Raw genomic sequence first — 25687 nt, forward strand, 5'->3', positions numbered from 1 at the left:
ACAGCATTTCACAAAACACTACAGCATTTCACAAAACACCACAGCATTTCACTAAACACCACAGCATTTCACAAAACACCACAGCATTTCACAAAACACAACAGCATTTCACAAAACACAACAGCATTTCAACTTTTACAGAAAGGGTATTCCTTTAGGGAGAACACTTCTTGTTTGTGATTGGACAGAGCCAGCCAGAGAAGCACTGCTGTGATTGGTTGTTTTTGCTGCCAGTCAAGAAATTACGCTTCGTGATTAGTCAGCACCCGACAGCGCAACATGTCCCCAAACATCAGCCGTTAGCTGTTAGCACACAGAGCTCACAGCTCCTCATATCTGTTCAGAAACTGGACAAAAGTTAAACATGAACAAACCACAGACTGTCTATGTCGTGGCGAATACAGTCGCTGCTTTATTTCTGTCTGTATGACGTTGTTGTGAGTTTGGACGGAGCAGCTACAGGTTAGTTTATCCTGATCGATCCGATCTCCATTCAGAAAACACGCATTTTAAAAGGTTTTTCGCCTGCCGTCTTGTCTGCACACTTGTCAAAGCATTAATTCATGTTTTTTTACTAGCCGGTATCAGTATGTAGTTACTTCGGCATCATTTTGAAATGCGTATTACAATTAAATCACTGTAAAATATGTCATATGATGGGAGCAGTCTGCTAGATGCCTCAGTGACAGCTGGAAGTTAAGATAAGCGGTCTGTTCACAAATGAGACAGCCGCACCAAGGCAGCATCTGCAAGACTATAGGGACTGAACCAAATGTTTGGTTATCTATGTAACAAGTTAAATGCTAGTTGTGATTAACAAAAAAATAATATTTTGAAACATTTAAAGGTGGGGTAGGTAAGTTTGAGAAACCGGCTCGAGATACACTTTTTGTTATATTCCATGGAATGCTCTTAACATCCCGATAGCAATGAATATCTTAAGTGCTTTGACAAAAAATCCATAAAAAAATTTCATCTGTGGAAGCTGTAGTACTAGGGTTGCAACATGGTTGGCATTCGGGCAAACCTAAGGCTCTTTGAGCCTGGCACAGAGCCATCCTCAACAAGGCTGGACAGTGACACTGAAGAGGAAGAGTTGGATGTTGATGAGGCCCAGGAAGAGCCCATTGACTGAAAGGGTAAAAAATGCAGAGGATTGCTTGAAGGAAGATTTGCATGTTTAATGGGACTTTTTGGAGGGAGAAGGGCTCTTTTCATTTAACATTTTGAATGGGACTTTGTGGGGATTTTTGGATGGGGGGTGCATTTTTGTTCATTTTTTAATGAGTGGGGTTGGGGGGGTGAGTAATATTTAACTCAACATTCCTGTTTTTGTTCTTCAATGAAACAAATAATTATTCAATAAAATAATTAAAACTTGTTCTGTTCTACTTAAAAAAATCTGTTGAAATGTCATGTTTTTTGTTTAATTTTGCATCGAATATTTCCAAATTTCCCCAGCTTAACTTCCCATGGAAACTTTCCGGAAATGTTCCGCCCCTTTGCAACCCTACGTAGTACTGTAAAAAGCACGACCAATCATTTCAGCCGGCCCGGCTAAAATAACTGGATGGCCTACCTGCCTGTCAGCCTTCCATCTGTGCACAAACTTATCTCGTGCCCTCATTGGTCATGTGCGCGTTCGTGCGTGTTGGAGGAGGGGCTCTGTAAGGAAGTGGCAGATTTCTTCCGGCTGTGTATTTTCAAATTCTAGCGCACTCGAGCTGGTTTCTCCAAAATTACCTACCCCACCTTTAATATATTGCTTTTAAGGTACAAATCAAGCAATTATAATATTTTTAAAGCAGCCATACTTCAAAAGAAAATGCCATAAACGGGCATAGTGTTTTTCAAATGGTTATGGTTATAGGTATATGAAGTTATGCACTAGCTTGTATGTAAAACGGAGAACCTGGGACGTGTAGAGTGAACTGAGTATTTGGGTATAATTGCATTCCAGTTGCATACATTAACCTGTCAAGCAGTCTTCTCATTTTACACACCAGTCTCAAGGGACGAGGCGCAAGCAGGCCACATGCATTTAGTGCTGTGCACATGTACCGGGGCCATGCTGAAATGTGATCCTTCTTCAACAGGTTACTTAACTCTTGTGTTAAAACTGTGTCCATCTTATATTATACTCTACCCACCTTTCCAAAGTGTTCCAGTTGTGAACTCGTAGTTTCATCTGCTTAACTTACTACATATCCAAACCCAATCCCCATGGTTATTGGCCTTGCAGTGTTTACTTTTGGCAGGCAAGGAATTCACGTTGTGGATATTGTTTATAGGAAAGAATGTCCCCACTTGTGTCTGGGCTGACATGCCGTTTGTTTGAGTGAAGAGAAATCTCATCTTCATGCTATGCTGCTTCGTGTTTTTTGTTGCAATTGTTTGCCGTATGCTATGTCCAAACCAATGCAGAGACATTTTTCTGAAAGTGTTGTCCAAAGGGAAATAAAAATGCTCAATGGTGCAGATAGTGAAAATGTTGCTTTTTTTTTAAAATACGGATTTGTGGTTTTCAACTTAAAAAAACAAACACGGTTCCTAATGGAAAAAAAGCCCCCCTCACTTATGATCTATGTTCAAATGATTATGTTAATTGTATGCTTGTGCAGTGATAACAGCGATAACTAAAACCTTTTACATTCTTCATATTGTGTGGTTTTCTATGATTAAAGAAATGTACTTGACCATGGAGAGTAGTCGGTAAAAAAAACGGAATGCGTCATTGACAGACAACCAGACAAAGCCCATTAAAGCATCATGGAATTAAGGTTCTTATCAAGCACTTGTTTTTCATAGCTGCTTTAAAACATCCCCTTCACATTACTGAAGGTCCTTCCATTCATTTGACATTGAACCTGTAACAGATTTCCCATCACAGACCAATCTATTGGAGTCAAAACATATATTTCAGTTTACTTTTAGATACAGACATTGCTAAAAGAATACATTTGAGAGCAGTTTTTCCAAATTTGCATTGCTATCCTGAATCTTCCTGGACCTGACATGAACTATAACTAAGGTCTTTGGATCCAGATGGGTGTTTAGGGTGTTTCCAGGGACTAGTGCAGGCACAGCTGCTAACCCCAAAAGAGATCCTTTTACACTCATTTGTTACTTAACTTTAATGTGACTTTCTGCAATCCCTATGCCCTTGAGATTGTGACTCACCTAAGCAGCTGTAGTCTATCTGACGCCATTATAGCAGACTGAGCTGTGTTCCCAGACCAGCTGCAGGGGGACTTCAGACCACTGTGGTCCATGGCTGTTCCCTGTTTTGACTAAAATGAACACTTCATACTGAATTTAGTTTCCTGTTAAGTTTATTGGTCCCCACCAAATAGTGTAATATGACTAAGCTTTTCTTGTGCGGCTTGTCCAGATGGAGAATGCATATTAAGGGGCACCTTGTGTTTTTCTTCATATCACAATGCACCTAACACTCCTAAATGTTGCTCTTTTGGTCATGTCTGACAGAAGTATTGAATATCCATATTCAGTATTTTCTTTTGATTTGATTCTAAATGAACTCAATGTTCACTTTATAAAGCATAAAATCCAATATAGTCTAGTTTCTTGGACTGATGTTATATTTTCTCATTTGTTTTTAGAATAAGAAGACTCATATACCGTACAGGGACAGCAAGCTGACGCGGCTACTTAAAGACTCCCTGGGGGGAAACTGCAGGACGGTTATGATTGCCAATGTTAGCCCCTCATCCAAGTCCTACGATGACACCCACAACACACTTAAGTACGCCAACAGGGCCAAGGAGATTAAATCATCGGTAAGTATCTAAGCATTATATTATATAAATGAAATAATTATTTGACTATAGATGTATATTTTTAATCCTTACATGTTTTTCTCTACCTTTATCAGCTGAAGAGTAATGTTGTAAGCTTGGACAGTCACATTGGCCAGTATGCAGTGATATGTGAGAAGCAACGGCAAGAGGTAATATGACACAACCAACACTACCATACTTCATGATAAAAAAAAATCCAGCAAATCTTTATTTTCTGATATTTAAAATGTCTCTTTCAAACAGTTGCCATTATCCAATGCTCATTTCTTAGTGCTATCTCAATTTTATTTTTGCATTTCTGAAGATTGTGCAGTTGAAGAAGAAACTCAAAGACTATGAGGAGAAGAACATGGTGCCTGGGGCTTCTACCACCATCTCTTCCCAGAAACAAGCAGAGTTTAAAAGGTAAGCATGTACAAAGTAGGATTCGGGGAGTAATCTGAGACATAGAAAAATAAGTTGTGTCTTTATCTGTTATAAACTCTTTTATTAGGAGTCTCTATTATTTATTTGAACTTTGTAAATGGAATGCAAACACTGAATACATGCAGGAAGAGCACAAAGCCTTTTGTTACATTCATAGGACCTGGAATTAAACTTTTCAACATTATGATGACAAAATTACTTGCGATGAATAATACCAAATACTAAAGTCTGCATTTTAGCTTTCCATTTCATGTAATTGTTGTTGTATTGTGACCTTTTGGTCCACTATTTGTTCATGTTTGTAGCATACTAGGCAGAGTAGCCTTTAGTTGGGAGATGTATGAGCTCCTCTCCCTGCCCACGTTCTCCAACACTTCCTGGGTGTTCCCAATGCATCAGAGGCCAAATGGGATATATGATCCCTCCGGCGTGCTCCCGGTCTGCCTCAGGGTCTCCTCCCAGCTGCATGTGTCTGAAATACCTCCGCAAGAAGGCCTCCATAGAGTATCTTAATCAGAAACCCCAACTACCTAGAATGGCTTTTTTCAATAAGAAGCAGCAGTTTTAAAGCTGGATTGTTGAAACCCTCAACCTTTCATTTCAAACCTTTATTTATGCAGGTGAATCCCATTGAGATCAATTGATCTCTTTTTCAAGGGTGACCTGCTGGACCTATTTACAAAGGACCCAGGTACCACATTAAGAAAACTTATTTTGGCCCTGTGTATCCCTGAACCTCCTAGTCTCATGCTTCACATTCACCTCACTTGTAAATTATTTTTGACCGCCGTCGCTTGCTGCAACAACTCGGTCCCAACCAAAAGGACAATTCTATCGTTTTCTAGCAGAGTATAGTGGCTTTAGACCACTCACTACTGGTGAAGCATTGGTGATGCAATCCTCAGGTCCCCTAACTGGATGCTGTCTGCTCCTAGGTTGCACCTAAAATATATTTGTCTATAAAAAAAAAAACATGATGGCAACCTCTTAATGTTTGCATAATCTCTTGATGGCTCGGAAGAGAATTGTACAGAGCTGTTGTGGATGGATATTATTTGGTAGTTTTTGGATAGCCTGTCTTCACCCTTTTCATCAAGAAAATCCAAAAGTTAAATTGTAATATTCAACCAGGAGCAGCACTTTCAAGGTGTGATGCACCACCAAGACGATGCTACAATAGAAGCAAACTACTTTTTTTTCTACCAAAAGCAGTTCTACGTGCTTTGATCAGTTAGTCAGTAAGTATCATGGTGGATCTCATTAATTGAAAAAGGTGAACTGCTGTTTATTTATTTGTTTGTGGTGCCATGCCCACACACTCGCAACACAATGCGTTGGTGGGGTTTTTGACAGCTGACCTACCCAGAGTGTACAAAAAAACAAAGAATAATTGTAATAACTGCACAGTTGATGATTCTTGGTACCTGTCCCTCACAAATAAACAAATACATTATTCACTAAATGAATCATAAGCATCCAATGACACTTCTGCTAATCTGCTGATAAAAGTCTTGTACTGTTCTGTACCCTGTTCATATCAGCTCACAGCATGCCTTATTGACCTGAGATAACTCTTATGAAATGTTATCCCACGAAATGTGCACCTCCTGGAAAACGGTTACTTCCTGGAAAGCAGTACATCTACATGAGAGTCTAATTCCCCCTGTAACATACTCTTTTAAAATGTACTAACATTATTTATGGAGAGACCTTCAGAGAGAACATTATTTGCCATACCTAGTATGTTTTAGTCTAATTAACAGCAATATTTTACAAGCACTTAATTAACAATTTGAGCTCTGCAGCTTATTTTTAGACTAGAAGCAGTTTTTCCACATCCACTTCTGACCTGCACTGTAGTCACTGTAGACTTGAATAGAGCAGCCAGATACTAAAATATTGATTAACAGGGTCTGTAATTAATTAAGCTTTTGGGGGGAGGGGCTTAATTAGTGTAGTTCCTAATTTTAGACCTTTTTTTTATAAATTCCTGCTATGTCCTTGCTTACTTGTTATCTGTTTATTAAATTAACACAATGACAGATAATGTTTTTTTTTTCAATCTAGCTGGTCACTTGTTAAACTAGTGCGGGACTGTTTGACCTCTTGGATTACAAATCAAGTGCTTTGAGACCCTAGGATCAGGTTTGAAAAATACTGTCATTAACGGTTTTTTGTTTGGGATAAAAAATGCAACTCTAATAAATCTGCCACACATATAGAGTAGGTAGCTCTGTGTATACCGGTGTGTGATACTAGTGCTTTGACTACTATAATCAACATTAGCTTAACTATCTTAGTTAAGGTTTCATTTGATAGGGACATCTGTGCAGCGCCTTTTTTATTCTAATGATGTATACACATCAACTTCTTTACCATAAATCAGATTAACTACCTCCCATTTAGTCATCTTTAAGATATACAGTAGCATCTGTGGGGGTATTTGAGTTGGGGGCGGGGGACAAGAAAAAGCTGAATGAGTCTCACTCCCACACATTTCATTCACTGGCATCATAATTCACAACTCGCACAGTGAGAGGCTCTGAATAGAGGCTGCACGCTTCTCACGCTATTAAAAATTCAGCAGTCTAGCAAGGCCACGACGTCTCCTACGTCACTGGAGTTACATTGAAGAGTGCAGTCACATTTCAGCGACAGCTCTCCAGTCTTATTTACCTGCGTGCCTCTCCTGTCTCTCCTTTTGCTTTAACTCAAGCAGACAGCCACTTGCATCCAATCTCAATATCACCTCCACCGTGTTCCAGAAATACACCTATACATCATATAGCTAAGAATATTTCTCCAGCTCAGAGCTGGTATCTTTAAAGAAGCTTTAAGAAACCACAAATAGCATATTCTAATACTTGACTCAAACCTTCAAGCAATTCATTGGCGAGAATAACGATAATAGTCTTGCAAACATTTGATCTAAATAATACGTTTGGTTTTACCTGATCATTAAAAGGGTCGTAATATATTTTACAATCACATTAAAACCAATATAAATTGCTTTATTTATATTGGTTTTAATGTGATTGTAAAATATATTACGACCCTTTTAGTTTGTGTTATATACACATACAAAATGGTTTGGAAGAGGTCATTGTACAAAGAGTACGATGGATTTGTATTTTACTGATGTTGATGTATCTCATTGTACTGAGAGGTGTCACTTAAATACTGTCCTAAAGAACGGGGATCCGAATGAACAGCTTTTTACTTTCCATGTGATCACTAAAGATACTCATGTGTACCCAATTATCTTATTTAGTGGGCCAATTCATCAATATATACCATATCAATTAAAAACATATATACTTGTTATACTAAGTTATTCATGTTATTCTTAGTTTACATTTCTTACATTTGAATGCAAGATTGAAGTTGAATTGCAAAAAAGAGGGCAGCATTAATGTCTTCTTTAAATGTATGATATACAACTCATTTTACACGCTTTCTGTAATGCTTGACATTCACTTTTGTTAAATTCAGATTTTCAAATGCAGCCTTTTTGATAGGAAAGATTCTCACATGTGAACATCACTCTTCCCTCTCTCTAGGGTGTCAGAAGCTCTGCAGCAAATCTTCTCGGGCCGAGCCCAAATCAGAAAAGAGCAGCTGGATCTGGAGAGACGACTGAAGGAGAACGAGCTGCGCCAGCGGTACAGTGAGGAGGACAACCTGCAGGTCCAATGCTTCTGTGCCAAAGAAAAGACTGAGAAGGTAGCTGATGCTTACGTTGCTATCCACACATCCCATCATCCCCGCAGACAAACAGCTGCTGAGTCATCACTTCACGTCTCTGTTCTCTATGGTTGTCTTGGCCCCTCATTTACGCCACTACAGGAGGAACTATGCTCCCCAGCACCTGGCTCCTCTCTGCCAGTGTTAGTCCCAGCTGTAAATTACACTTAAAGTATAATTAGCACAAAAAAAATGTCTAAGACCAAACTTTATACAATGGTTCAATGTCATCCAAAACGAATTAAAGTGTGAGAACAAATGACCTGATAGTGGTTTTAAATCACCTGCTTTTGAAAACTTCTATATTATAAGAAGAAATAATTCGTTTCAGATGAACTTCTTCAACAATTGACAACACATGGAGTATTTCAATTATTGTTAAGAAATACTTTGACCACAAACATAGTTAAATATGTCTCACATTAATCCTAGCAATGCACAATTCAAACTTAAATGTGTTGTTGTTGCTTTGATTAGGCCACTTGCAAGCATGAGCGGAAGATTGCCAGCTTACACACTCAGCAGCAACACATTCTGAAGCGTCTGAAGGAGGCAGAGGTGCGTTTCCTGGACAATGACGGCTGGCTACATCGAGTTGAGAATGAGATCAAGCTGCTGAAGTCCACTGATCAGACCTCGGAGGTTAGTAGAACCAAGTGATATTTGTGCATTAACTAGTTCTGAAAAGGGGGAGTTATTGACTTCCAAATGTGTGTTTTTGTTGTGACTTTGATAAGTACCCAGACTTAACACTTGCTTCACAGATGTTCTATGTAATCATTTATATTTCACTTTTATAAAAAATAAATAGAAATGCTTCATGGTTTAGTATCAGCTTTATTTGTTTGATCATAACAATTGTGTAACCACAGTGCTTGTAGCCATGTTTATACAAATTCCAACAACCTTGGCATTGGTGATGGAGTACATTAATTCTTGTATGTTTTTGGACAATAGATCAGTGGAGGCGAGTCGTGAGTTAAACTAGTTACAACATTCCATATCTTGTGGACAGGATGAGATAGTTAGAGTTCATCTAAGAAGACAAATAAGCATGATTAGATACAAAGAATAACTTCACAATGTGGGTTACATCCTTCAAAACTCATCACTTGGTGTTTTTTGTTTGTTTATTTTGGAAGGTAGGCTGTGTCTCTACTGGTGTCGTGACTGTCTTTGTTTTCTTCCCATCTGTTCTCCCAGTAATTAGAACCGTGCTCATTTTATTTCTCCGGCTCACTCGTGGATCGCTGAAGAGAATAAATCAATACCCTTTACTCATCCCTCACACTGCAGCCAGTTACCTTAAACCATGCCCATGTTATGTTTTTCTTCTTTATCCTTTCTTCCAGGAACTGACCCAGAACTGTGACGCACCCACCGGTCAAATGTTCTCTCTGCTGTTGTTTCGTAGTTTCTTTACGTCAGAGTTCTTTCTCTTTTTTTCTCCCCTTCCTTACCCGGCAGACAGATTTTCTGATGAAACGTGGATGAAAACAGAACTTTGCATCTTCTTTTCCTTTTTGTTTCTTTTAATTCTGCGTTCAAGAGTTTCAATTCAATATGTTGTTTTGTTAGAATGGCTATTCCCTCATCATTTCTGCTCTCTGAACTCACTTCTCCCCTTTGGTCAGGTGTTAGATAAGAGCCTACACGGCCACCGACTGGAGCTGCAGGTTAATGATCTCAAACAACACATCACTCAGATGGTGGAGCTCACTGCACTGCAGGATCAGGAGAACAAGCGAATGCAAAAGTATGTTGACAATACCTAGAAACAATTATTAAAGAACTGTTAATCAGTCTGGCTGAAGAAATTGCACCTTACATTGCTGCAACTTCTATTTTTTTCATCTGTTAAATCATATTTTTCCATTGCTTTTTAGAATGGTCAACATCTTGTTGCCGGCTTATTCTCGGCACTACTCTACGCTGCGTGCGGCTGGGCTGGTCACAGCCACAGATGAGATGGAGAACCATGAACTAGAGCACCTTGTGTTGAGGGAGAGAGGCGTGGTCTGGGCAGACCAGGAAGTGGCAGGGCAGCAGCTGAAAGGTGTGGGGGCTGGAGGGGAGTCTCAGGAGGAGGCGGGCTGCAGCGACCTGGCACCTGTCCTGTCTTTCTCACATCTGCTCTACCACCAGAGTTCTCCCTGCAGTAAGTCATCATTATTACTTATTTATTATTCTGCTGTTTATTAAACATGTTTGGATGGATTGTTGCGATAAAGTAACAAAACTAGTGAAGGTAGGAAAATGAGGTAGTGCAAATTATTTGTTTAATATTATCAATTATCATTTTTTAAGAGTTCTTCAGTCAAATATAATTGTAATTATTAAAAATGCTTTTTTTATTTTTAAGAAAAGCAGCAAATCCTCCGATTCTGGAAGCTATTTCATTTAATTGTTTGTCTTTTTTTCTAGATTTGATTGGTTAATCCAGTAATTGTTTCAGCGTTGAAAAGTACTGCCATGTAGCCTGACTGGGAAGCTGTCAATTTGCTTGATCACTACAGGAAGACCTGACCACATAGCCACAACATGCATGACTAATAAAAACATCAGATGTTTCAGTAATGGGTTATTGCTTATAATCAAGACATCTACTTAGAAAATGTCCATTAAATGTTATTCTATAAATAGCCACTGAGAGAATGCACCACAGCTCCCAAATGAGTTCATTGAAACTGGTCAGATATAAAAAAAGACTTGCATGTGCATTCATCATCTTCTGCTGGTGGGAAGAAAAAAAGAGAAGGTGTCATTTTTATGGGGAAGCAGGTCTCCCCTATAATTACATATAAATGATTTGTCCCCCTCAATTAACTCTACCAAGTGCATGCGACAGCCCCCACCCTAGAATGAGGGAGAGAGAGAGGGAGGCCTCTCATTGACCGAATCTGTGTCAAGTCAGACATTCATCTCTCTGATGTGCAGAATCTTAGCTGCTTGCTAATGTTTTAATGCCCCACCAATTTATCTGTTTCTTTACTTAAATATGTTTTTACAAAAGTTCAGTTCAGGCAAGGAGCATTTTAGGCAAACACTAATCCGACAATCAAACGGCAAGATTCAAGCTATTTTGAATTTACGTTACTCAATCTGTATTTAAAAAAAATACGATATACTCTAGGTGCACACATTGTCATGGTCATGTTTTTTAATACAAATGACCACCTCTGTTGTATAAATCATATTTACAGCTGACATTCACACCCTTTCACACTATATTGTTTGCCTAGGATATTATGTGCCAAGAGTAGGGCTGCACGATTTGGGGAAATAATCAAATTGCGATTTTTCGGACAGATATTGCGATTGCGATAACATTTGCGATATATATATAATCTGAAAGGACATCCCCAGGAGAGTGTTTCCATTGATAAAACACATACACAGAGACAGTGACACACACACACACACACACACAGGTCTTTCTCTCTGACCCAGTTCACGGTTCATTAAATAAAATATAATACACAGATTCTTCACTGATTGTACCTAAATTGTCCAACGTTGCTTCTGGAATGAATGTTGCTAGAAACGTCTTCACACATGGGCGTTTCACGTGCAGTGTTGTTGTTGGGCGTATGCGTAGTTACCTTGGGCCACTTCTGATTGGTTAACAATGGCTATTACATGTGGAGCACAGCACTTCTGATTGGTGTGGATGACTGACACACAAGAAGAAAAAAGAAATTGCATCATTTCAAATCGCGATTTCGATTTAAAATCGATTAATTGTGCAGCCCTAGCCAAGAGTAGTATAGCTACATGGACCGTGTCACACACATGTATTTTTTCATTTATTTATTTGTTCATAATTCATACAACACCTGTACCCTCAGAGCAGTTCCGACCATGATGGAAAGGAGCAGAGAGTAGAAACACTTATTTGACCTGCCTCTTACACAACATTAGCTGCTCTGTCATCACAGCTGCCAATGAATACCTGAATAGTATCCTTTTTAATATCTTGAACACCACCCAGTAAATGTTTTGCACAAAGTTAATAAAATGACACCCCTCCAAGGGACATCTTAAATGTAAAAATGTTAGATTACACAAGTGTAAGAAGTTGTTAAATATATTATTCAGGAGTCCTGTAGGGTAGTTGAATGAGGTCCAGTGTATTTGGCATTAATCCAGGTGCAGTGTGTATTGTAGGGCTCATAAGATTGCACTGTTCATGTTCACTTTAACTGTCATCTTAGCATGACCTAGCAGCCCCTGAGCCCCTTGTGACGTATAAGATACGACACACACTGGAGCATGAACCAAAGCTGCTTAACAATCCTCAATTACTGTGATGATGTCTCTCATTTGTGTGGCCGTAAACTCTGCACCTGTCCCTCTCTTCCACGGCTGGCTTATATCAAATTGTTTTTTGTTTGGGTCCATTTAAATTCATTGCCTGTAATATAAATAATTTCACAACTGAATACAGATGGTGGTATCGGCCTCCTGTGAATCATAGATTAAAGTTTAAAAGATAATAAAATGTTTGTTTAAGATTTAAAACCTTTCAGGATTATTTGATTTTTGGGCAATTCATTATGTCCCTTCTGACATCTCGGCCACATTGCCCTGCACCATGTGTGGGTTTTTGTGTCAGATTAATATTTTCTTGAACATCAACACAACAGCCAGATTGACTCTTCTTAAAGAAAAGATTCATTTAAAATGAGTAAAATGATGTTGCACAATGAGAGATCCTTGAAACATAGACCGTCCTCAATGTTAGAAAGTGTTAAACCTTTGTATTCATCTCATTTTTATACCAGCAAACGTTTTATTTCAATTTCAGTAAATTAAAATTTAAAACAACCCATTTGGTAAAACTTAACCAGCACCTTTATGTAAGATTTCTAACAAAAACATCCACTTAAGGGTCTCAGAGGTTTGTCAGGCTCTCCGTGTTGTTGTTATTTTGATAAAGGTGTGTACATTTAGCTTCTGCTTGAATCTCTTCATTATTTTTTTAAATTCTCAGGTGCAGAGAGGCGCAGGAAAAGAACCACGCTGTGCAATGCTGCTTCACCCAAAGGTAGATCTACTCTCCTCTCTTCCCTGTCATGCTAACATACTGTAGTCATTAATCCTAAAGCCCTGCCTGCTTGTTAATCCCCCCCCTCCCCCTCAATCATTCACTTCTCTCCTTGTCACCTTTCACTCAATCCATCAAACTTGCCCAAACACACATTTAAGAGATGATGCTACGTTGTATCGAAGCAGAACACACACATCATAAAATTGTGTTTTCAATGTGCCATATAAACGTACAATTGTTTTTGCGTGAGCCAAAATGTCCACTTTGCCGCGTTGCTTCTTATTTGGTGAACGTGTTTTGAGCAGGCCTTCTTCAGAGTAGTAAAATGAACAATAAAAGTCATAGACGTAATATAATTTGATTTATAGGTGTGCTGCAGACATTCAGCCCTGGCCAAAACATGAATAATGAAATGATGTGAATACTCAAAAGCAGTTTTATAGAGGGAAAACTGTACACGTGGAACCTGTAGGGAAATGTAACACAAAAAGCTCTGTGAAATATTGCAGTTCAAATTGGCTGTAATGATATTTACTGCAGGTGGTCTACATTTCATTGAAACATATTGTGGGAAATTTAACTTTTGAAGAAAATAGTCCTGCCAGATGACCAGAGTTTCTTGAATTGCAATGAAACATGAAAGCACGAGGGAGTTTGTCACCACTGATATGAAGTTTCCCTGCTACGTATTATAGAAAGTCCTTCTTTCTGTCTGGCCCTTCCTTCTTCATGCCAAGGCAGTTGTTTCCATTTGGTCATTTATTGTTATTGCTCATAATTTAACTTTTCTTTGGCAATACATCTATAGTTGTCTCTCTACAAATGTCAACACCACCACTCACAATTGTATTACTATGGTGATATTTTATATTTTTGCAAACAAACTTGAATGGCCAAACATTAACTGTATTTATCATGTGTTACACCCACTATAAAACTTTGGGTGGATATGGTATTTGAAATATACAAACGTTAGACATTCCTCTAATAGAATAGTACTTAATGAATTCCTGTTATTGACAACATAATACGTCATGGGAATAATGAAATATAAATCATAGTAATCTGCAATCTTTCTTTGAGTTAGGAATGTTATACATTTTTAAAAAGGGCACAGCTTTATAGTATTATTCCTAAATGTACCAGACACAAAAAGGATTGTTTATATAATGTCCATAATATCAACATGCCTACATACAGCAACAGAGATGCAACACACAAAATACATGCAAGGCTTTTAGAGGCTTAACATTTGCTTAATAGTGAATAACCAAATACTTCTTTCAGTGTAATTTGTTCAGTCAATAATTCAGTTTATTTGCATAATACTTTTGTAATTATACATGTTGTGCAGCACTATCTTAATGATCAGTATATGACTGAACATTTTTCGATTAAATGCAGTTGACATAACACAGATTTTCTAATAACTATGGTTCTATTTAGCATCTAGACGAAGTGCTCTGATCTGATCCTGATGCTGTTTGGCAGCCCCTCACTGCTTCCTCAGCTCTTAATGGTAGTCACTGCAGCATGTTATGAGGAATGGCTCCACCCTGCAGCTGGCAAAGCCAATCACATTTCATCCTTTTTAAAAAGGGTTGGGGTTTTGAAAGCGCATTAACTCTTTGTGGGCTGCTTAATAATAGCATATCACATAAAAGTGCTCCCTTTGAAGAAACACAATTTAGTGTTGATTTCTAAACGTGTGCGCACGTGCGTTTATTAATAGCTTCAGGATGTTTCATTCAGTTACCTCCCACTGCCCCCTTTATGCTGTTCTTTTTATATTCCCATTCGATCCTGTACCTCTCTCTTCTCTCTTATCTATTTTTTCCTCCTCAGATTTTTTCTGTCCTTTTGCTTCAAACGTCTGTTAGTCTGGCTTTTTCCTCCATTCTTCCTTTATTTGCCTCCTACCCTCAAATGTTTTTCTCTGTCTGTCTCGCATCTAACCCTCCCAATCCCTCCTGAGCTTCATTCATGAAAATGCAGATCCACAGCAGGGCAGGAAAAAACGTCAACAGACGTAAACTCCCCTGCTCCACCAACCAGAAAAGGCGCACTATAAAAAACAGGCAGCAGCAACCAGGCGACCCTAATTCAGTGCAGCCTCCACCAGAAATAGCAACTCATGCATGTATTAATCCCCTACAAGCCAAAAATATGTGATTGAAGGAAAACGGCTTCCATGTATTGCTATAGGGACAACTCTGCCACAGAAAAGAGCGATTTATCATCGTGCTGTCTGAGGTCTGACTCACATTTGCTAAATATTGCATTTTTATATTTAAGGTTATGTCTAAATCAGTCATTCACCTTTGCATTTAGTGCTCTCACTTCCTTTATGTTCTGGAATGTTTCTTTTTTTAAACCCCCTCCCTAACCCTCTCCACTCTCCTGCAGGAAATGCCACGAGTGTAATGCTGTTCGTAATGGGATGCAGACACCATGATTTTAACACAATCTGCCCCAAGATGTGGTTGTCATTTTATAAAAAAACAAAAAAAGACAATATGGCATCAAAATTACGACATTCAATTACTTGTATAAATCATTATTTGAATAAATATTGATATATATAATTTGGTGATCCTGTTTTAGTTTTTGAAGGAACCAGAGGCTTCATCATCATTTGTTAAACATAATATATTTTAATTTCAACATTGATCTAAATGCAGGCATGCTCAATGTTACAACTGTCTTGAAAATGAAACAAACATCAATGCTGTTGGGAATATGCCCACTTGCTATAATTACCACTAATTAATGCAAGTTTGACTATTCCCGATGGAATAAGGCCATGGAGTCCATCACTATTCACTATCTGCTAGCATTAGCTATCTGTCAGTGCTCGACTGCTGTGTAGCTACAGTCTGCGTGGCTGTGTCCACAGTCGGTGCACGCTACACTGTTTAATAATAGCTTTATAACAGACTTTGTTGTTCTTTTTGAAGAGCAGGAACAAGCCATCCTATAGCCTTTTTAAATATAAAAAACAGTACCACTTAGCAAAATAGTCATGCTCGGAAAAAATTAGAAGCCAGCTATTGCGTCATTTATTGTTTGCTACATGTTATGGATAAATTCAGTACAGGAAGGTTCTGACCAACGGATGATTTAATATTTCCAGGGGTCTTTGGCTCTAACTCCTGTAAAGCTTACAATTTAATAAAAATCTGGGCAAAAAATAAATTGAAATCGTAAAAATTCATACATCTTTTTTGCAGTCAAATGCCTTGGAAATATCAAAAATACAAGTTCCTGGCTGTTTACGGGTCACCGGCCTCATAGAAAGCAGTGGTATAGAAAAGTATTTGAGGATTTCCCTGTGTTCATTAAATGGTGCAGTTTGCTAGTATATATTAAAATGCACATTTTTGCCATGTGTTTTACCCTGGTAATTGCTGGAATAGTACGTTTTTAATTTAATGAGAGCAATAAACAACAGCAGACTAATTACGTACGATATATAAAAAAAATAATGTTGCCCATAAAAGTTCTGCAGCACCTTCACTTTATCCTTTTTAGTTCAGAGGGTTCAGCGCATTATATTTTCCTCGTTTGAAAAAGAAAACGATCCAAGGCTGTTAGCCAGTAGTCCTTGAGCTCTGGTTTATTTATACAATGCAGCACTTTTAAAAATAATAATGCCGGTCACAGCTTCATTCAGTTTAAATGTGCAAGTAAGGCACTATAATGTTTAATTTTCTTGTGCCATGTATAACCTCACCAACACTACTGCACACTTCCGGATGTAACTTAAGGGAATGATCCATCTCATTTCTCTGTTGTGACATTTTGTAAATTGCACTATTTAGCCCAAGGCTGGCACTTCAGCACTTATTACTGATTGAATACAGGGACCGCGTCATTGGGGATGGGTTTGTTAACTGTTACTCTGCTGTGGTTTGATTAGCCTTTTTTACTCTTAAAGCCCTTAGTTGTAAACAATGCATTGAAATATGCTTATATCGGTTATATATTTTTACGAAACAATGTTTTCTTTGGTTTCTTGTTGAAGCCTATGGACATTTTATTTCTCTAAAAAAATATAATATTCATAACTTAAGAAGCAACAGTCAACTTTTGAGTTTGTAAAAAAAATCCGTAAGAACTCTAGCCGTCAAAAACTCAATTCTCAATCAGGGTTGATGGACAATGTCACATTGCCCCCCACTTCGAATCAGGGATAAAAGCACAGAGAAAAAACAAATACAGATCATTAATGTGAAATAGGTTTACCAAAAATGTTCGAACATCTTTTATGTTATTGCTGCTTTGTCTATTTTTACTAAATGCTGATTGTTTGTTTATTTAGTTGGAGGAAAACAGCCAGATATGAAAGCAGAACAACGTCCAACGATGCCCATCAGGAGGAATCTGTCTGCGTCGCTGCAACCAGAAAGCCCTCAGACGGTCGCCACAGCCCAGGTGTTTGAGGAGGGCATGTTCCCACTCCAGTGCACACCTGAACCTTCTCAAAAAACATTTAAAGACTTGCCACAGAGCTCATCAAGTGCCATGGATCCTAACATGACATTTGAAGTTATGGACGATGATGATCAAACTGCAAGTAATGCAACCATCATATTAGGAAGTGGGAGTCCCTGTCAAGCGTTGGCGTCAACGGAGCTCTCGGGTCCCAGCCAACCACTCCGACTTCCGAAAGCCAACGAGGGGAACCAGGTTCCTAACAAAAGGTGAGAGAATGTTCATGCCTAAGCTTTCCTTTTGATTTTAAAATGTTTAAAAGGGTATGTGATCCTTCAGACACACATTCCTCCCTCCTGAAAGTTGGATAACATTACTAGTCAGTTTTGAGAATGGCTTGTAATGTTGATTACAGTTCTCTTGACACTAAGCATGCAGTATATTGTCCATATGGTGCACTCTTTTAACGCGTTGAAGTAGTCGTAAACAATGCATCGATACAGCTGCATACTGCTACTGCACTCCTGTGGTTCCTCCAAAAGGTTCTGCTACAATAGTATAGGACATTGTGTAAGTAAGGCTTCGGTAAACAATACTACTCTTTATGGGAACAGACACTTTGGTAAAACACACAAAACACTGCTAACCCAGCACTGCTATCTGAAGTCCCACTCGTGTCATGTATTTCTCTGTTTGTCATGTACTTGCATCTTATACTTTTCTCTGGGTTGCACTCATCATCACCCAGGTGTCTCATGGTGTCTCATGGTGTCTCATGCATCAAAGACTGACTTGATCTAATATTGTTAATGTCTTGACAAGCCAGCAAATATGTTTTCACCTGCTGTGTGCTTCCACATACACAGCATTATTTGCTGTTTTAATGCTTTTAATAAGATTAGCAAACACCAATAATGATTTTCATTAACTCTCTCTCTATCGAGTACAAACAAAATAAGGGAAATGCCCACTTCCAATGCCTCTGTGCTAACAACAGGCGATCTGGAGGCACAGGATTTTCCGGTTGCCTCTACGTCCGACCAATTTGTGTGAATGCGATATCTCAAGAATGCCTGGGGGTGATTTCCATACATTTGGCACCAATGACCACTATGACTAAAGAATTCATGCAATAATCATTTACATTTTGCACAGTCTAATCGGATAAAATGACTGGAAAAGGCATAAAAACTAAGAATAATAATGTAATGTTTGTTAAATATATATACTTACTATACTTGTACAGTGCTTGTATCATCTTCCCAAGGCAAGGCAAGGCAAGTTTATTTATATAGCACCCAGAAAGCATAATTAATGGGGTTTTTTAAACAAGCATCTGTGTAGTTAAAATTAAATTGCATTTTATCTTAATTTGTTCAGATGCAAACATGTATCTGTTAAATCAGTTCCATAAAATGTTTAGGATCAAACTATAAACATGTCCCTTCGGCCGCCAATGAAAGTTTCCCAGAATGTAAGGATTCTATGTAAAAGACGCTCATTCTGGATGGCTACCAAACCCAGCAGAAGTGGTAAATCCCTAAAACCTTATTCAAAACAAGACGGAGACTATAGTGCAAACAGACGAAGTATTCTCACCAGCAGCAAGTTTCCAGACTGGAACCATAGGCCTAGAGGCTTAAGTCAGCTAAGAAGAGGCAAACAGAATAGGAAACATTTGGAGCAGAAGACGGGGTTTGTGTCAGTGAAAGATGTTCCAAGCAGATGAGCCTTTGCATTTACACATTGACCATGTATCAGTGTATTGGTTTCCAACTATCTTTAAAGGTTCCCTATTATACTCTTTTTCATCAATATATTATAGGTCTCAGATACAAAACATGTCTCTGAAGTGTTTGGCTCAAAATACCAAACAGATCATTGTAGCATCCCATAATCCCCTCTGTTTCAGCCCTGTTTCAAAAGTGCTGATTCTCTGTCTTTTACTTTAGAGGAAAATAAGGAGCCACTCCCCACGCCCCTCTGAGAGATATTTGGTTAAAAATAAGTTATAACACAATGGTGCTCTAGGAGGAGATTCAGGTGGAGGGGGTTACCTTGGTTGCTGATTGGCTAACGGTTATACAAGCCAAAAAATCGTTATGACATCATAAAGTGGCCAAAATCTGATCAGATCATTTTCAGATCAGGACAGAAAGTGAGCGAATCTTTTTTCCTGAAACGTTGAGAATCTCTTTACACAGAGGGGGCACATGTTTATGTATAAAAGACATGAACAAGTGGATTATGCATAATAGGTGACTTCAAAATGCATTGGCTAAATCAAAGGAAATGTAACTGCTTGGGGAACAATTGTACTGCCCCACGATCAAGCTGTGTCACAAGGAGTTGTTTTTCTTTAACTTAAAGCACAAGGCTTATACCCACTTTCTGAGAGCAATGTTGCCAAATCTTTTCCTATGGAAGAAGCTAGCATTAGCTCCAAAAGTAGCTAAAAGCGCAGGACAGATGACGTCACATGCACAATTGCATATTGGTGACGTCACAATGCAATATTTTTCCTAAAGCTTGGTGGTCGCTGTGGGGGTTACAGCAAAAAAAGACATTGGGAATCATTTGATTATACTCTATTATGTGCTTTTTCCCTGATGGTCTGAGTCAATCGCTGAATGTGTTGCTAGTTGCCTTTAGGAGTTTAGGTTGATAAAGAAAGTCTTCAAATGGAAAGAAAACACTGCCCGGTAACGGGTTGTCCTGCAGCAGACAGGTCAAATCTCAACGAAAAACAATTGCATCGCAAAAACCTTTTGTAAATATTTCAAAAGTAGATGCCATTGTAGATGGTGCCAACATTATAAACTACGAAAACGATGTTAAAAAGAAAAGACTTCAAGAAACAGCATTAGTTTTAGACTGGCAACTGTATAAAAGCGATTTTATGGAACTGCAAAGTGAATGTGTGGCAGTTCTCTGTGCGGGGGTTATGCAAAGTGTAGCAGACACGTTTTAAATTACTTAGACAGTTTAACTGTTGTGTTTCGAAGAAATACAATAAAAAATAAAAATAAATGTTTAAAAACCTCAAAACACACGTAGAGACCTGACTCAGCAGTAAATGTGAATGTTAAGGGCTAATGATTAAGAATGGCATTAAGGTACATACGTAAAAGGAGATATAGTTTTCACCAGGTTGGTTTTTCCAGACATCCGGTTGCTCAGTGTGTCACGGACTGTCTACACATTTATAGCGCAGTGGGGTTTTGTCCTGCATCGGAAGTATTTGCTCTCTTGGGATTAGCTTTAGCCCCAAAGCGATGCCAGAGATGGAGTTTAGAGCGGCTAAATTTGTCCATAATCATTTAAACCTCGTATAAACAAGTATGGAAATGCTAGAGGATTTTAAGCATTAAACTGATTATACGAGGTAAAATGTCATATAACTTATGGATAGTTTACAGAAACTAAAACGGGAACACACAATCCTTAAGCATTGATCGACTCATTTTCTACCTTGAGGTGTTATTAAAAAAAGCTGCTTCAATTTGATCTGAGAGACCACAATATTTGCATATCCAAATGTCTCAATGCAGGTGCATCGGAACAAAGCATCACATATCAAAGCTTCAGATTTGTATACACGCGGCTTACACAATACAACACAAATGAAATGAATAAGCTATTTTGATTGAATGTTTTGATAAGAAGTCAGTAGAGACTGTTTGGTAACGTGAACCTCTGCTCTGCAGTCAACAGATCCTGACTTTACAAGACATGCGACGAGCCAACCCGACCTACATGCACATGACGTCGGCTGCCAACGGAAAGCGAAAAATGAACTGGTAATGTGCCTCTGGCTTCTTCTACCTGCAGTCGATAAAACGCTTTGCTTTGACATAATGATTTTGCAGTCTGACTAAAGCTGTACAGAACTGAGACCAAAATTGAAAGCCAGTTCTGAGTATTAAAGGAAGGAAATCTAGTTATTGATATTTTGTTTGATAACTCTATTTGTATTTCTCTGCTTGTTTTATTCACTGCAGCACCCAAGAAGACATAACGCAGGATGTGACTGCACCGAAGCGCATCAAGAACGAATCTTCATTCGTCAGCAGACCCCTCCGAGTGCATCGTTTTGAGGGTAAATGTCAACACCGAAAAAACAGAGTTTAAGGAGACATCCATACACTAAACATAAACTAGTCATAATTATTCACAATATTGACTGTCATGACTAAGAGTGCAAACATACACCCTATAATTGACAGAATAAGATGTTTTTTAGATGAAATTTATATTTCGAACAAACCAAAATGTTTTATATATGTTTATTTGTCACTGTTGTGAGTTGCTGTTAGCAGCCAGAATGATATTGCCTGACAAAATAAAGGGTTTCTATACACTATAGAAAAATATGGAATTTGACTTTTGAAAGATTTCCAGGTCTGGATGTATGGGAAAATATTACTGTTACCAGACTATTGCCCTTGACAATTCGGTTTTCCAAAATTAAGGATTTCTTTCAAACTAAATATGAATGGATCATTCAGACAGTGTTTTTGAAAGCTGTTTAATGTCATACACACCAAGTCAAGACGTATGAATTGCAACTAACTTATACAAGAGCTGGGTGTGTACATAACATCCTGTAAAACAGCTCTGTGCAAGATGGTTTACAGTGCATCATCGTCAACATTATTGCAGGCTGGCTTGGCAATCCCCAATATAATGCCTGTTTGGCCAAAGATTCCAAATGGGAAAAAGAGATGCAATTTGTTGGCGTCTAGTCGTTTGACATCTCTTACCTGCCCATGGTGGCTATTGTAAGCCAAATGCAAGTGCAACAGACTGTAGTGTTGCTCCAGCTTACTCTGCTCCCAGAGTCACAGCATTTTGACCCAACCCAACGAGAGACCAAGGCCATCAGCAAGTATTGATCCATTTATTTCAGCTAGAGTACCTAGCTACAATCTTCTGGCATTCAGAATGTAACATTCATGCTAATTTTAAAACCTTTTATTTACATAATAAACCTCTAGCTGTTTGTACTCTGTACACTGTCATTTTGAGGTGGTAAATGTGTAGGAACCCTGTAAAATGGTGCCCTCTGTATGGCAGTAACAGCGTCATGATTGTTGTTTCTTCACATCCTTTAGTGTGTTCACTCTTGATACTATTCTTGTTTGTTGTCCTCAGTTTCACAGGAGAACAGGCCACGAAGAGTTGTGAAGAGCGTTTCTGAAGGAAACCTGATGGAACCTCGGAAGTCTAAGTCCATTTTCTATAAAACGTCTCAACAGTTCAAACGGGCGACCAAACGACTCTAAAGAAACATTGTGTTTGAATCCCACCATTTAGCCTTCTTGAAAATGTCCATTCTCCATCTTTTTACAACATTTTCATCTCCTCAAAAGTATTTTCTTCAAAACCTAAAACTAGAGGTTTCTTTAACAAAATGTAATATAAATTGCACTAATATGCTAATATGTTGGATTTAGCCTCACACGGCAGTGGCATTTTACTTGACTGCACATACATTGTATAGTTCTTGATAATCTAATTTGATTATGTTTAGATGCATTAGTTTCTTTGAACTGTTCTCAAAAAAAAGGATTGATCTGGTACTGTAGGTAGCAAATGTCCCTGGGCAGCTAATATCAAAGGAAGATTACTTGACCTTAGATAAAGGAATGGCTGCAGAAAGAATTGAAACTGCTCTACACTGAAAAGTTTGAATTTGTTTTCTCTTTTTTCTCTGATGTACAGTTAATAACATGGATTTATGGATATGTCGTAATAAAAATGCTTGTAAAAGAATCTGTGGATGTTTTTGAATGAGTAAGTCCCTTTCTAAAATGTAATCTCTGCCTTTGTCTGCTATTGAAATAGGGTCTGAATAAATGAAGAGGGTGATAGAGTGGTAAATGAACTTTTGGTTACAAGATGTTCCAACGATGAATAAGTGACGTAGGCCGGGCTTAGGGAAGGTGAAAATATGATAGCAAGAGAAATTGAACTGACCTAGGAGTGACCCACAGCATAACTCACAAACGTAACTTTCTCGTTGTCTTCCTATTGAAAAAAAGCAACCTTTCATAAACCTTTATCAAAAAAGGTAAACCCAGAGTGCAGTGAGTGATGGGATGCTGTTTGTCTCTAGCAATGCCTCGTGGGGTTTCAGGATGATAAGTGTTGTTTCACCTCAACAGAGCACAGACTCAATACTCAGTCTTGAAAGAGGTGTCACCACTAACTCAGACACTGATGTCCAAAAATTCAGTCAAGTTTTACCTTTATTTATATATATCTTTATTTATATACTAGTGATTATTAAAAATTAAAATCTGATAGGCAAGCAGATAAGCAAAAATAGCTAAAAGACAACGGCTAAAATATTGGTAAACTAAAGGTAACGTGGGGAAAAACAGAGCAAAAATATAGCTTTATGATGGTTGGCCGAGAGTTACAGATAAAATGAGCTAATAGAAATAGCTAATCAGTTTGTTTGCCAAAAGTAATGGATAGGCTACCGGTTCCATACAAATATATATATACATATTGTATGTAAAAAAAAAAATAATTGAATCAGTGGTTGAAATTGTTAGCTAAGCATAACAACAGAGTAAAAGTAATGGTGGTGTATGTGGATGAAGTCTTTACCTCATCTGACAGTGCTGTAGGAAATGGGTTGGGTTGGCTCAATCCCCCTTAAGATATTTTTAGGCTTTCCTATGTTGCATTTTTAGCCTGATCAAATGTGAAGGATCGTCGGGAACAAGCTTTTATTAGAATTCTATACTAAAAATGAATGTCAAAAATACCTCCTGCATCTATGATGAGGGTGGGACCTCATTGCTCTGTCTGGAGAGAACTAGACTTGTCACTTTGAATTCAGTCTTGCAACTTTCAGTAGCACAGCATTCAGTGTGATCTTTATTTTTAGCTCAGGAGCTCAATGCATATATCAGCACTGTACTGCGCAAGCACTGACACCCTCTCATGCTCTCATTCACAAGAATCTCTTCATTGTGTGTGTGTGTGTGAGAGAGAGAGAGAGAGTGAGAGAGTGTGTGTGCGCACACAGGGAGGCAGGTCTTGGCTAAAGTTTATTAACTTTCTCTTAGCCAATGGGGCTCCTTGTGCGTTTTTCCTGCTGACCAATAGGACAGATTGAGAGGTTGGAGGTGGGTGTTGCTTAGCAACTGCAGGTAGAATCTCAGATCATGTCGGACCCATTGTTTTATCTCGCCTCCCTGAGAGACATTACATGCTATGTGTTGTGATTTGTTAGTAAAAAAAACACCTCTGTGCAAATGCGTCACAAAGTTGTTAACTCTATTTTTGTGTTGTTAAACAAAGATCACAGTGACTTTAATGATGTTTCGCCCTCAAGTCAGAGCACTTTTAATTGATTTGCATTATGTTACTAAATGTAGCTGTGTTATTTTCATCGCCGAGTCACTGGAGAACATACAAGGCAATGTGGACTTTATTGTTTTATTTTCTGCTCCTAATTACAGCGGTAATAACCGTTATTGAACCTCATGCCGAGTCAAAGATGGGAGATGATACACACAACACACGAGGCTGCTCAAAAGGATTCTACATGTAGATGAAACCTCAGCATTTGCCTTTTGAAGCAAAGTATAACATACCTCACATCCAGATACCATCACACTAACAGGCACACACTCAAAGCACTGTTGCAAATTATACGTCTCTTTATTATAATCCTGATTTAAGAATCTTTCAGCGTTTTGCTAAATTCAGTGTTTGAAAAGAGCCTTTATCTTTGTGTTTTTGTGTGCATGGCTAAATATGAGCATATGATCCTTCTTTCATTGTTTCTGCCTCCCACAAAGCAGCATGTCACAGCTGTGAACTTTTTGGCCCCTGTATACTCACATGTATATATTGTCCGGCAGTGGCTCAGTCAGTAGGGGCTTGGACTGGGAGCCGTAGGGTCGCTGGTTCAAGTCCCCGACCAGACCTAAATATGGAGTGTGGACTTCTACTTGGAGAGGTCCCAGTTCACCTCCTGCCCTGCCGTGGTGCCCTTGAGCAAGGCACCGGACACCCCCCTTCCCCATTGCTCCCCGGGCGCTGTACAATAGCTGCCCACTGCTCCTAGTACTAGACTCCTGGTACTAGGATGGGTTAAAAGCAGAGGCCAAATTTCACTGTGTGTGCTGTGTGCTCTGCATGTGTGACCATTACAGAGGGTTTCATCCCTCCCTATTCTATTCTATTCTATGAC

General features: G+C 38.6%; 1 protein-coding gene across 1 annotated transcript in view; it reads left to right on the forward strand.

Moving 5' to 3' along the window:
* Positions 1–23247, forward strand: part of kif18a (kinesin family member 18A) — a 29710-nt gene extending 6463 nt beyond the window's left edge. The window contains exons 7-18 of the mRNA XM_034116990.1: positions 3621–3797; positions 3893–3967; positions 4123–4223; positions 7805–7967; positions 8466–8630; positions 9623–9744; positions 9875–10146; positions 12982–13035; positions 17360–17741; positions 21180–21272; positions 21474–21571; positions 22627–23247. Of these exons, the coding sequence (XP_033972881.1) occupies positions 3621–3797; positions 3893–3967; positions 4123–4223; positions 7805–7967; positions 8466–8630; positions 9623–9744; positions 9875–10146; positions 12982–13035; positions 17360–17741; positions 21180–21272; positions 21474–21571; positions 22627–22757 (1833 nt within the window). The 3' untranslated portion in view covers positions 22758–23247. The remainder of the gene's footprint in view (positions 1–3620; positions 3798–3892; positions 3968–4122; positions 4224–7804; positions 7968–8465; positions 8631–9622; positions 9745–9874; positions 10147–12981; positions 13036–17359; positions 17742–21179; positions 21273–21473; positions 21572–22626) is intronic.
* Positions 23248–25687: the final 2440 nt, after the last annotated feature.

This window comes from Trematomus bernacchii, unplaced genomic scaffold (genome assembly GCF_902827165.1).
Source record: "Trematomus bernacchii unplaced genomic scaffold, fTreBer1.1, whole genome shotgun sequence".
NCBI classification, from domain to species: domain Eukaryota; kingdom Metazoa; phylum Chordata; class Actinopteri; order Perciformes; family Nototheniidae; genus Trematomus; species Trematomus bernacchii.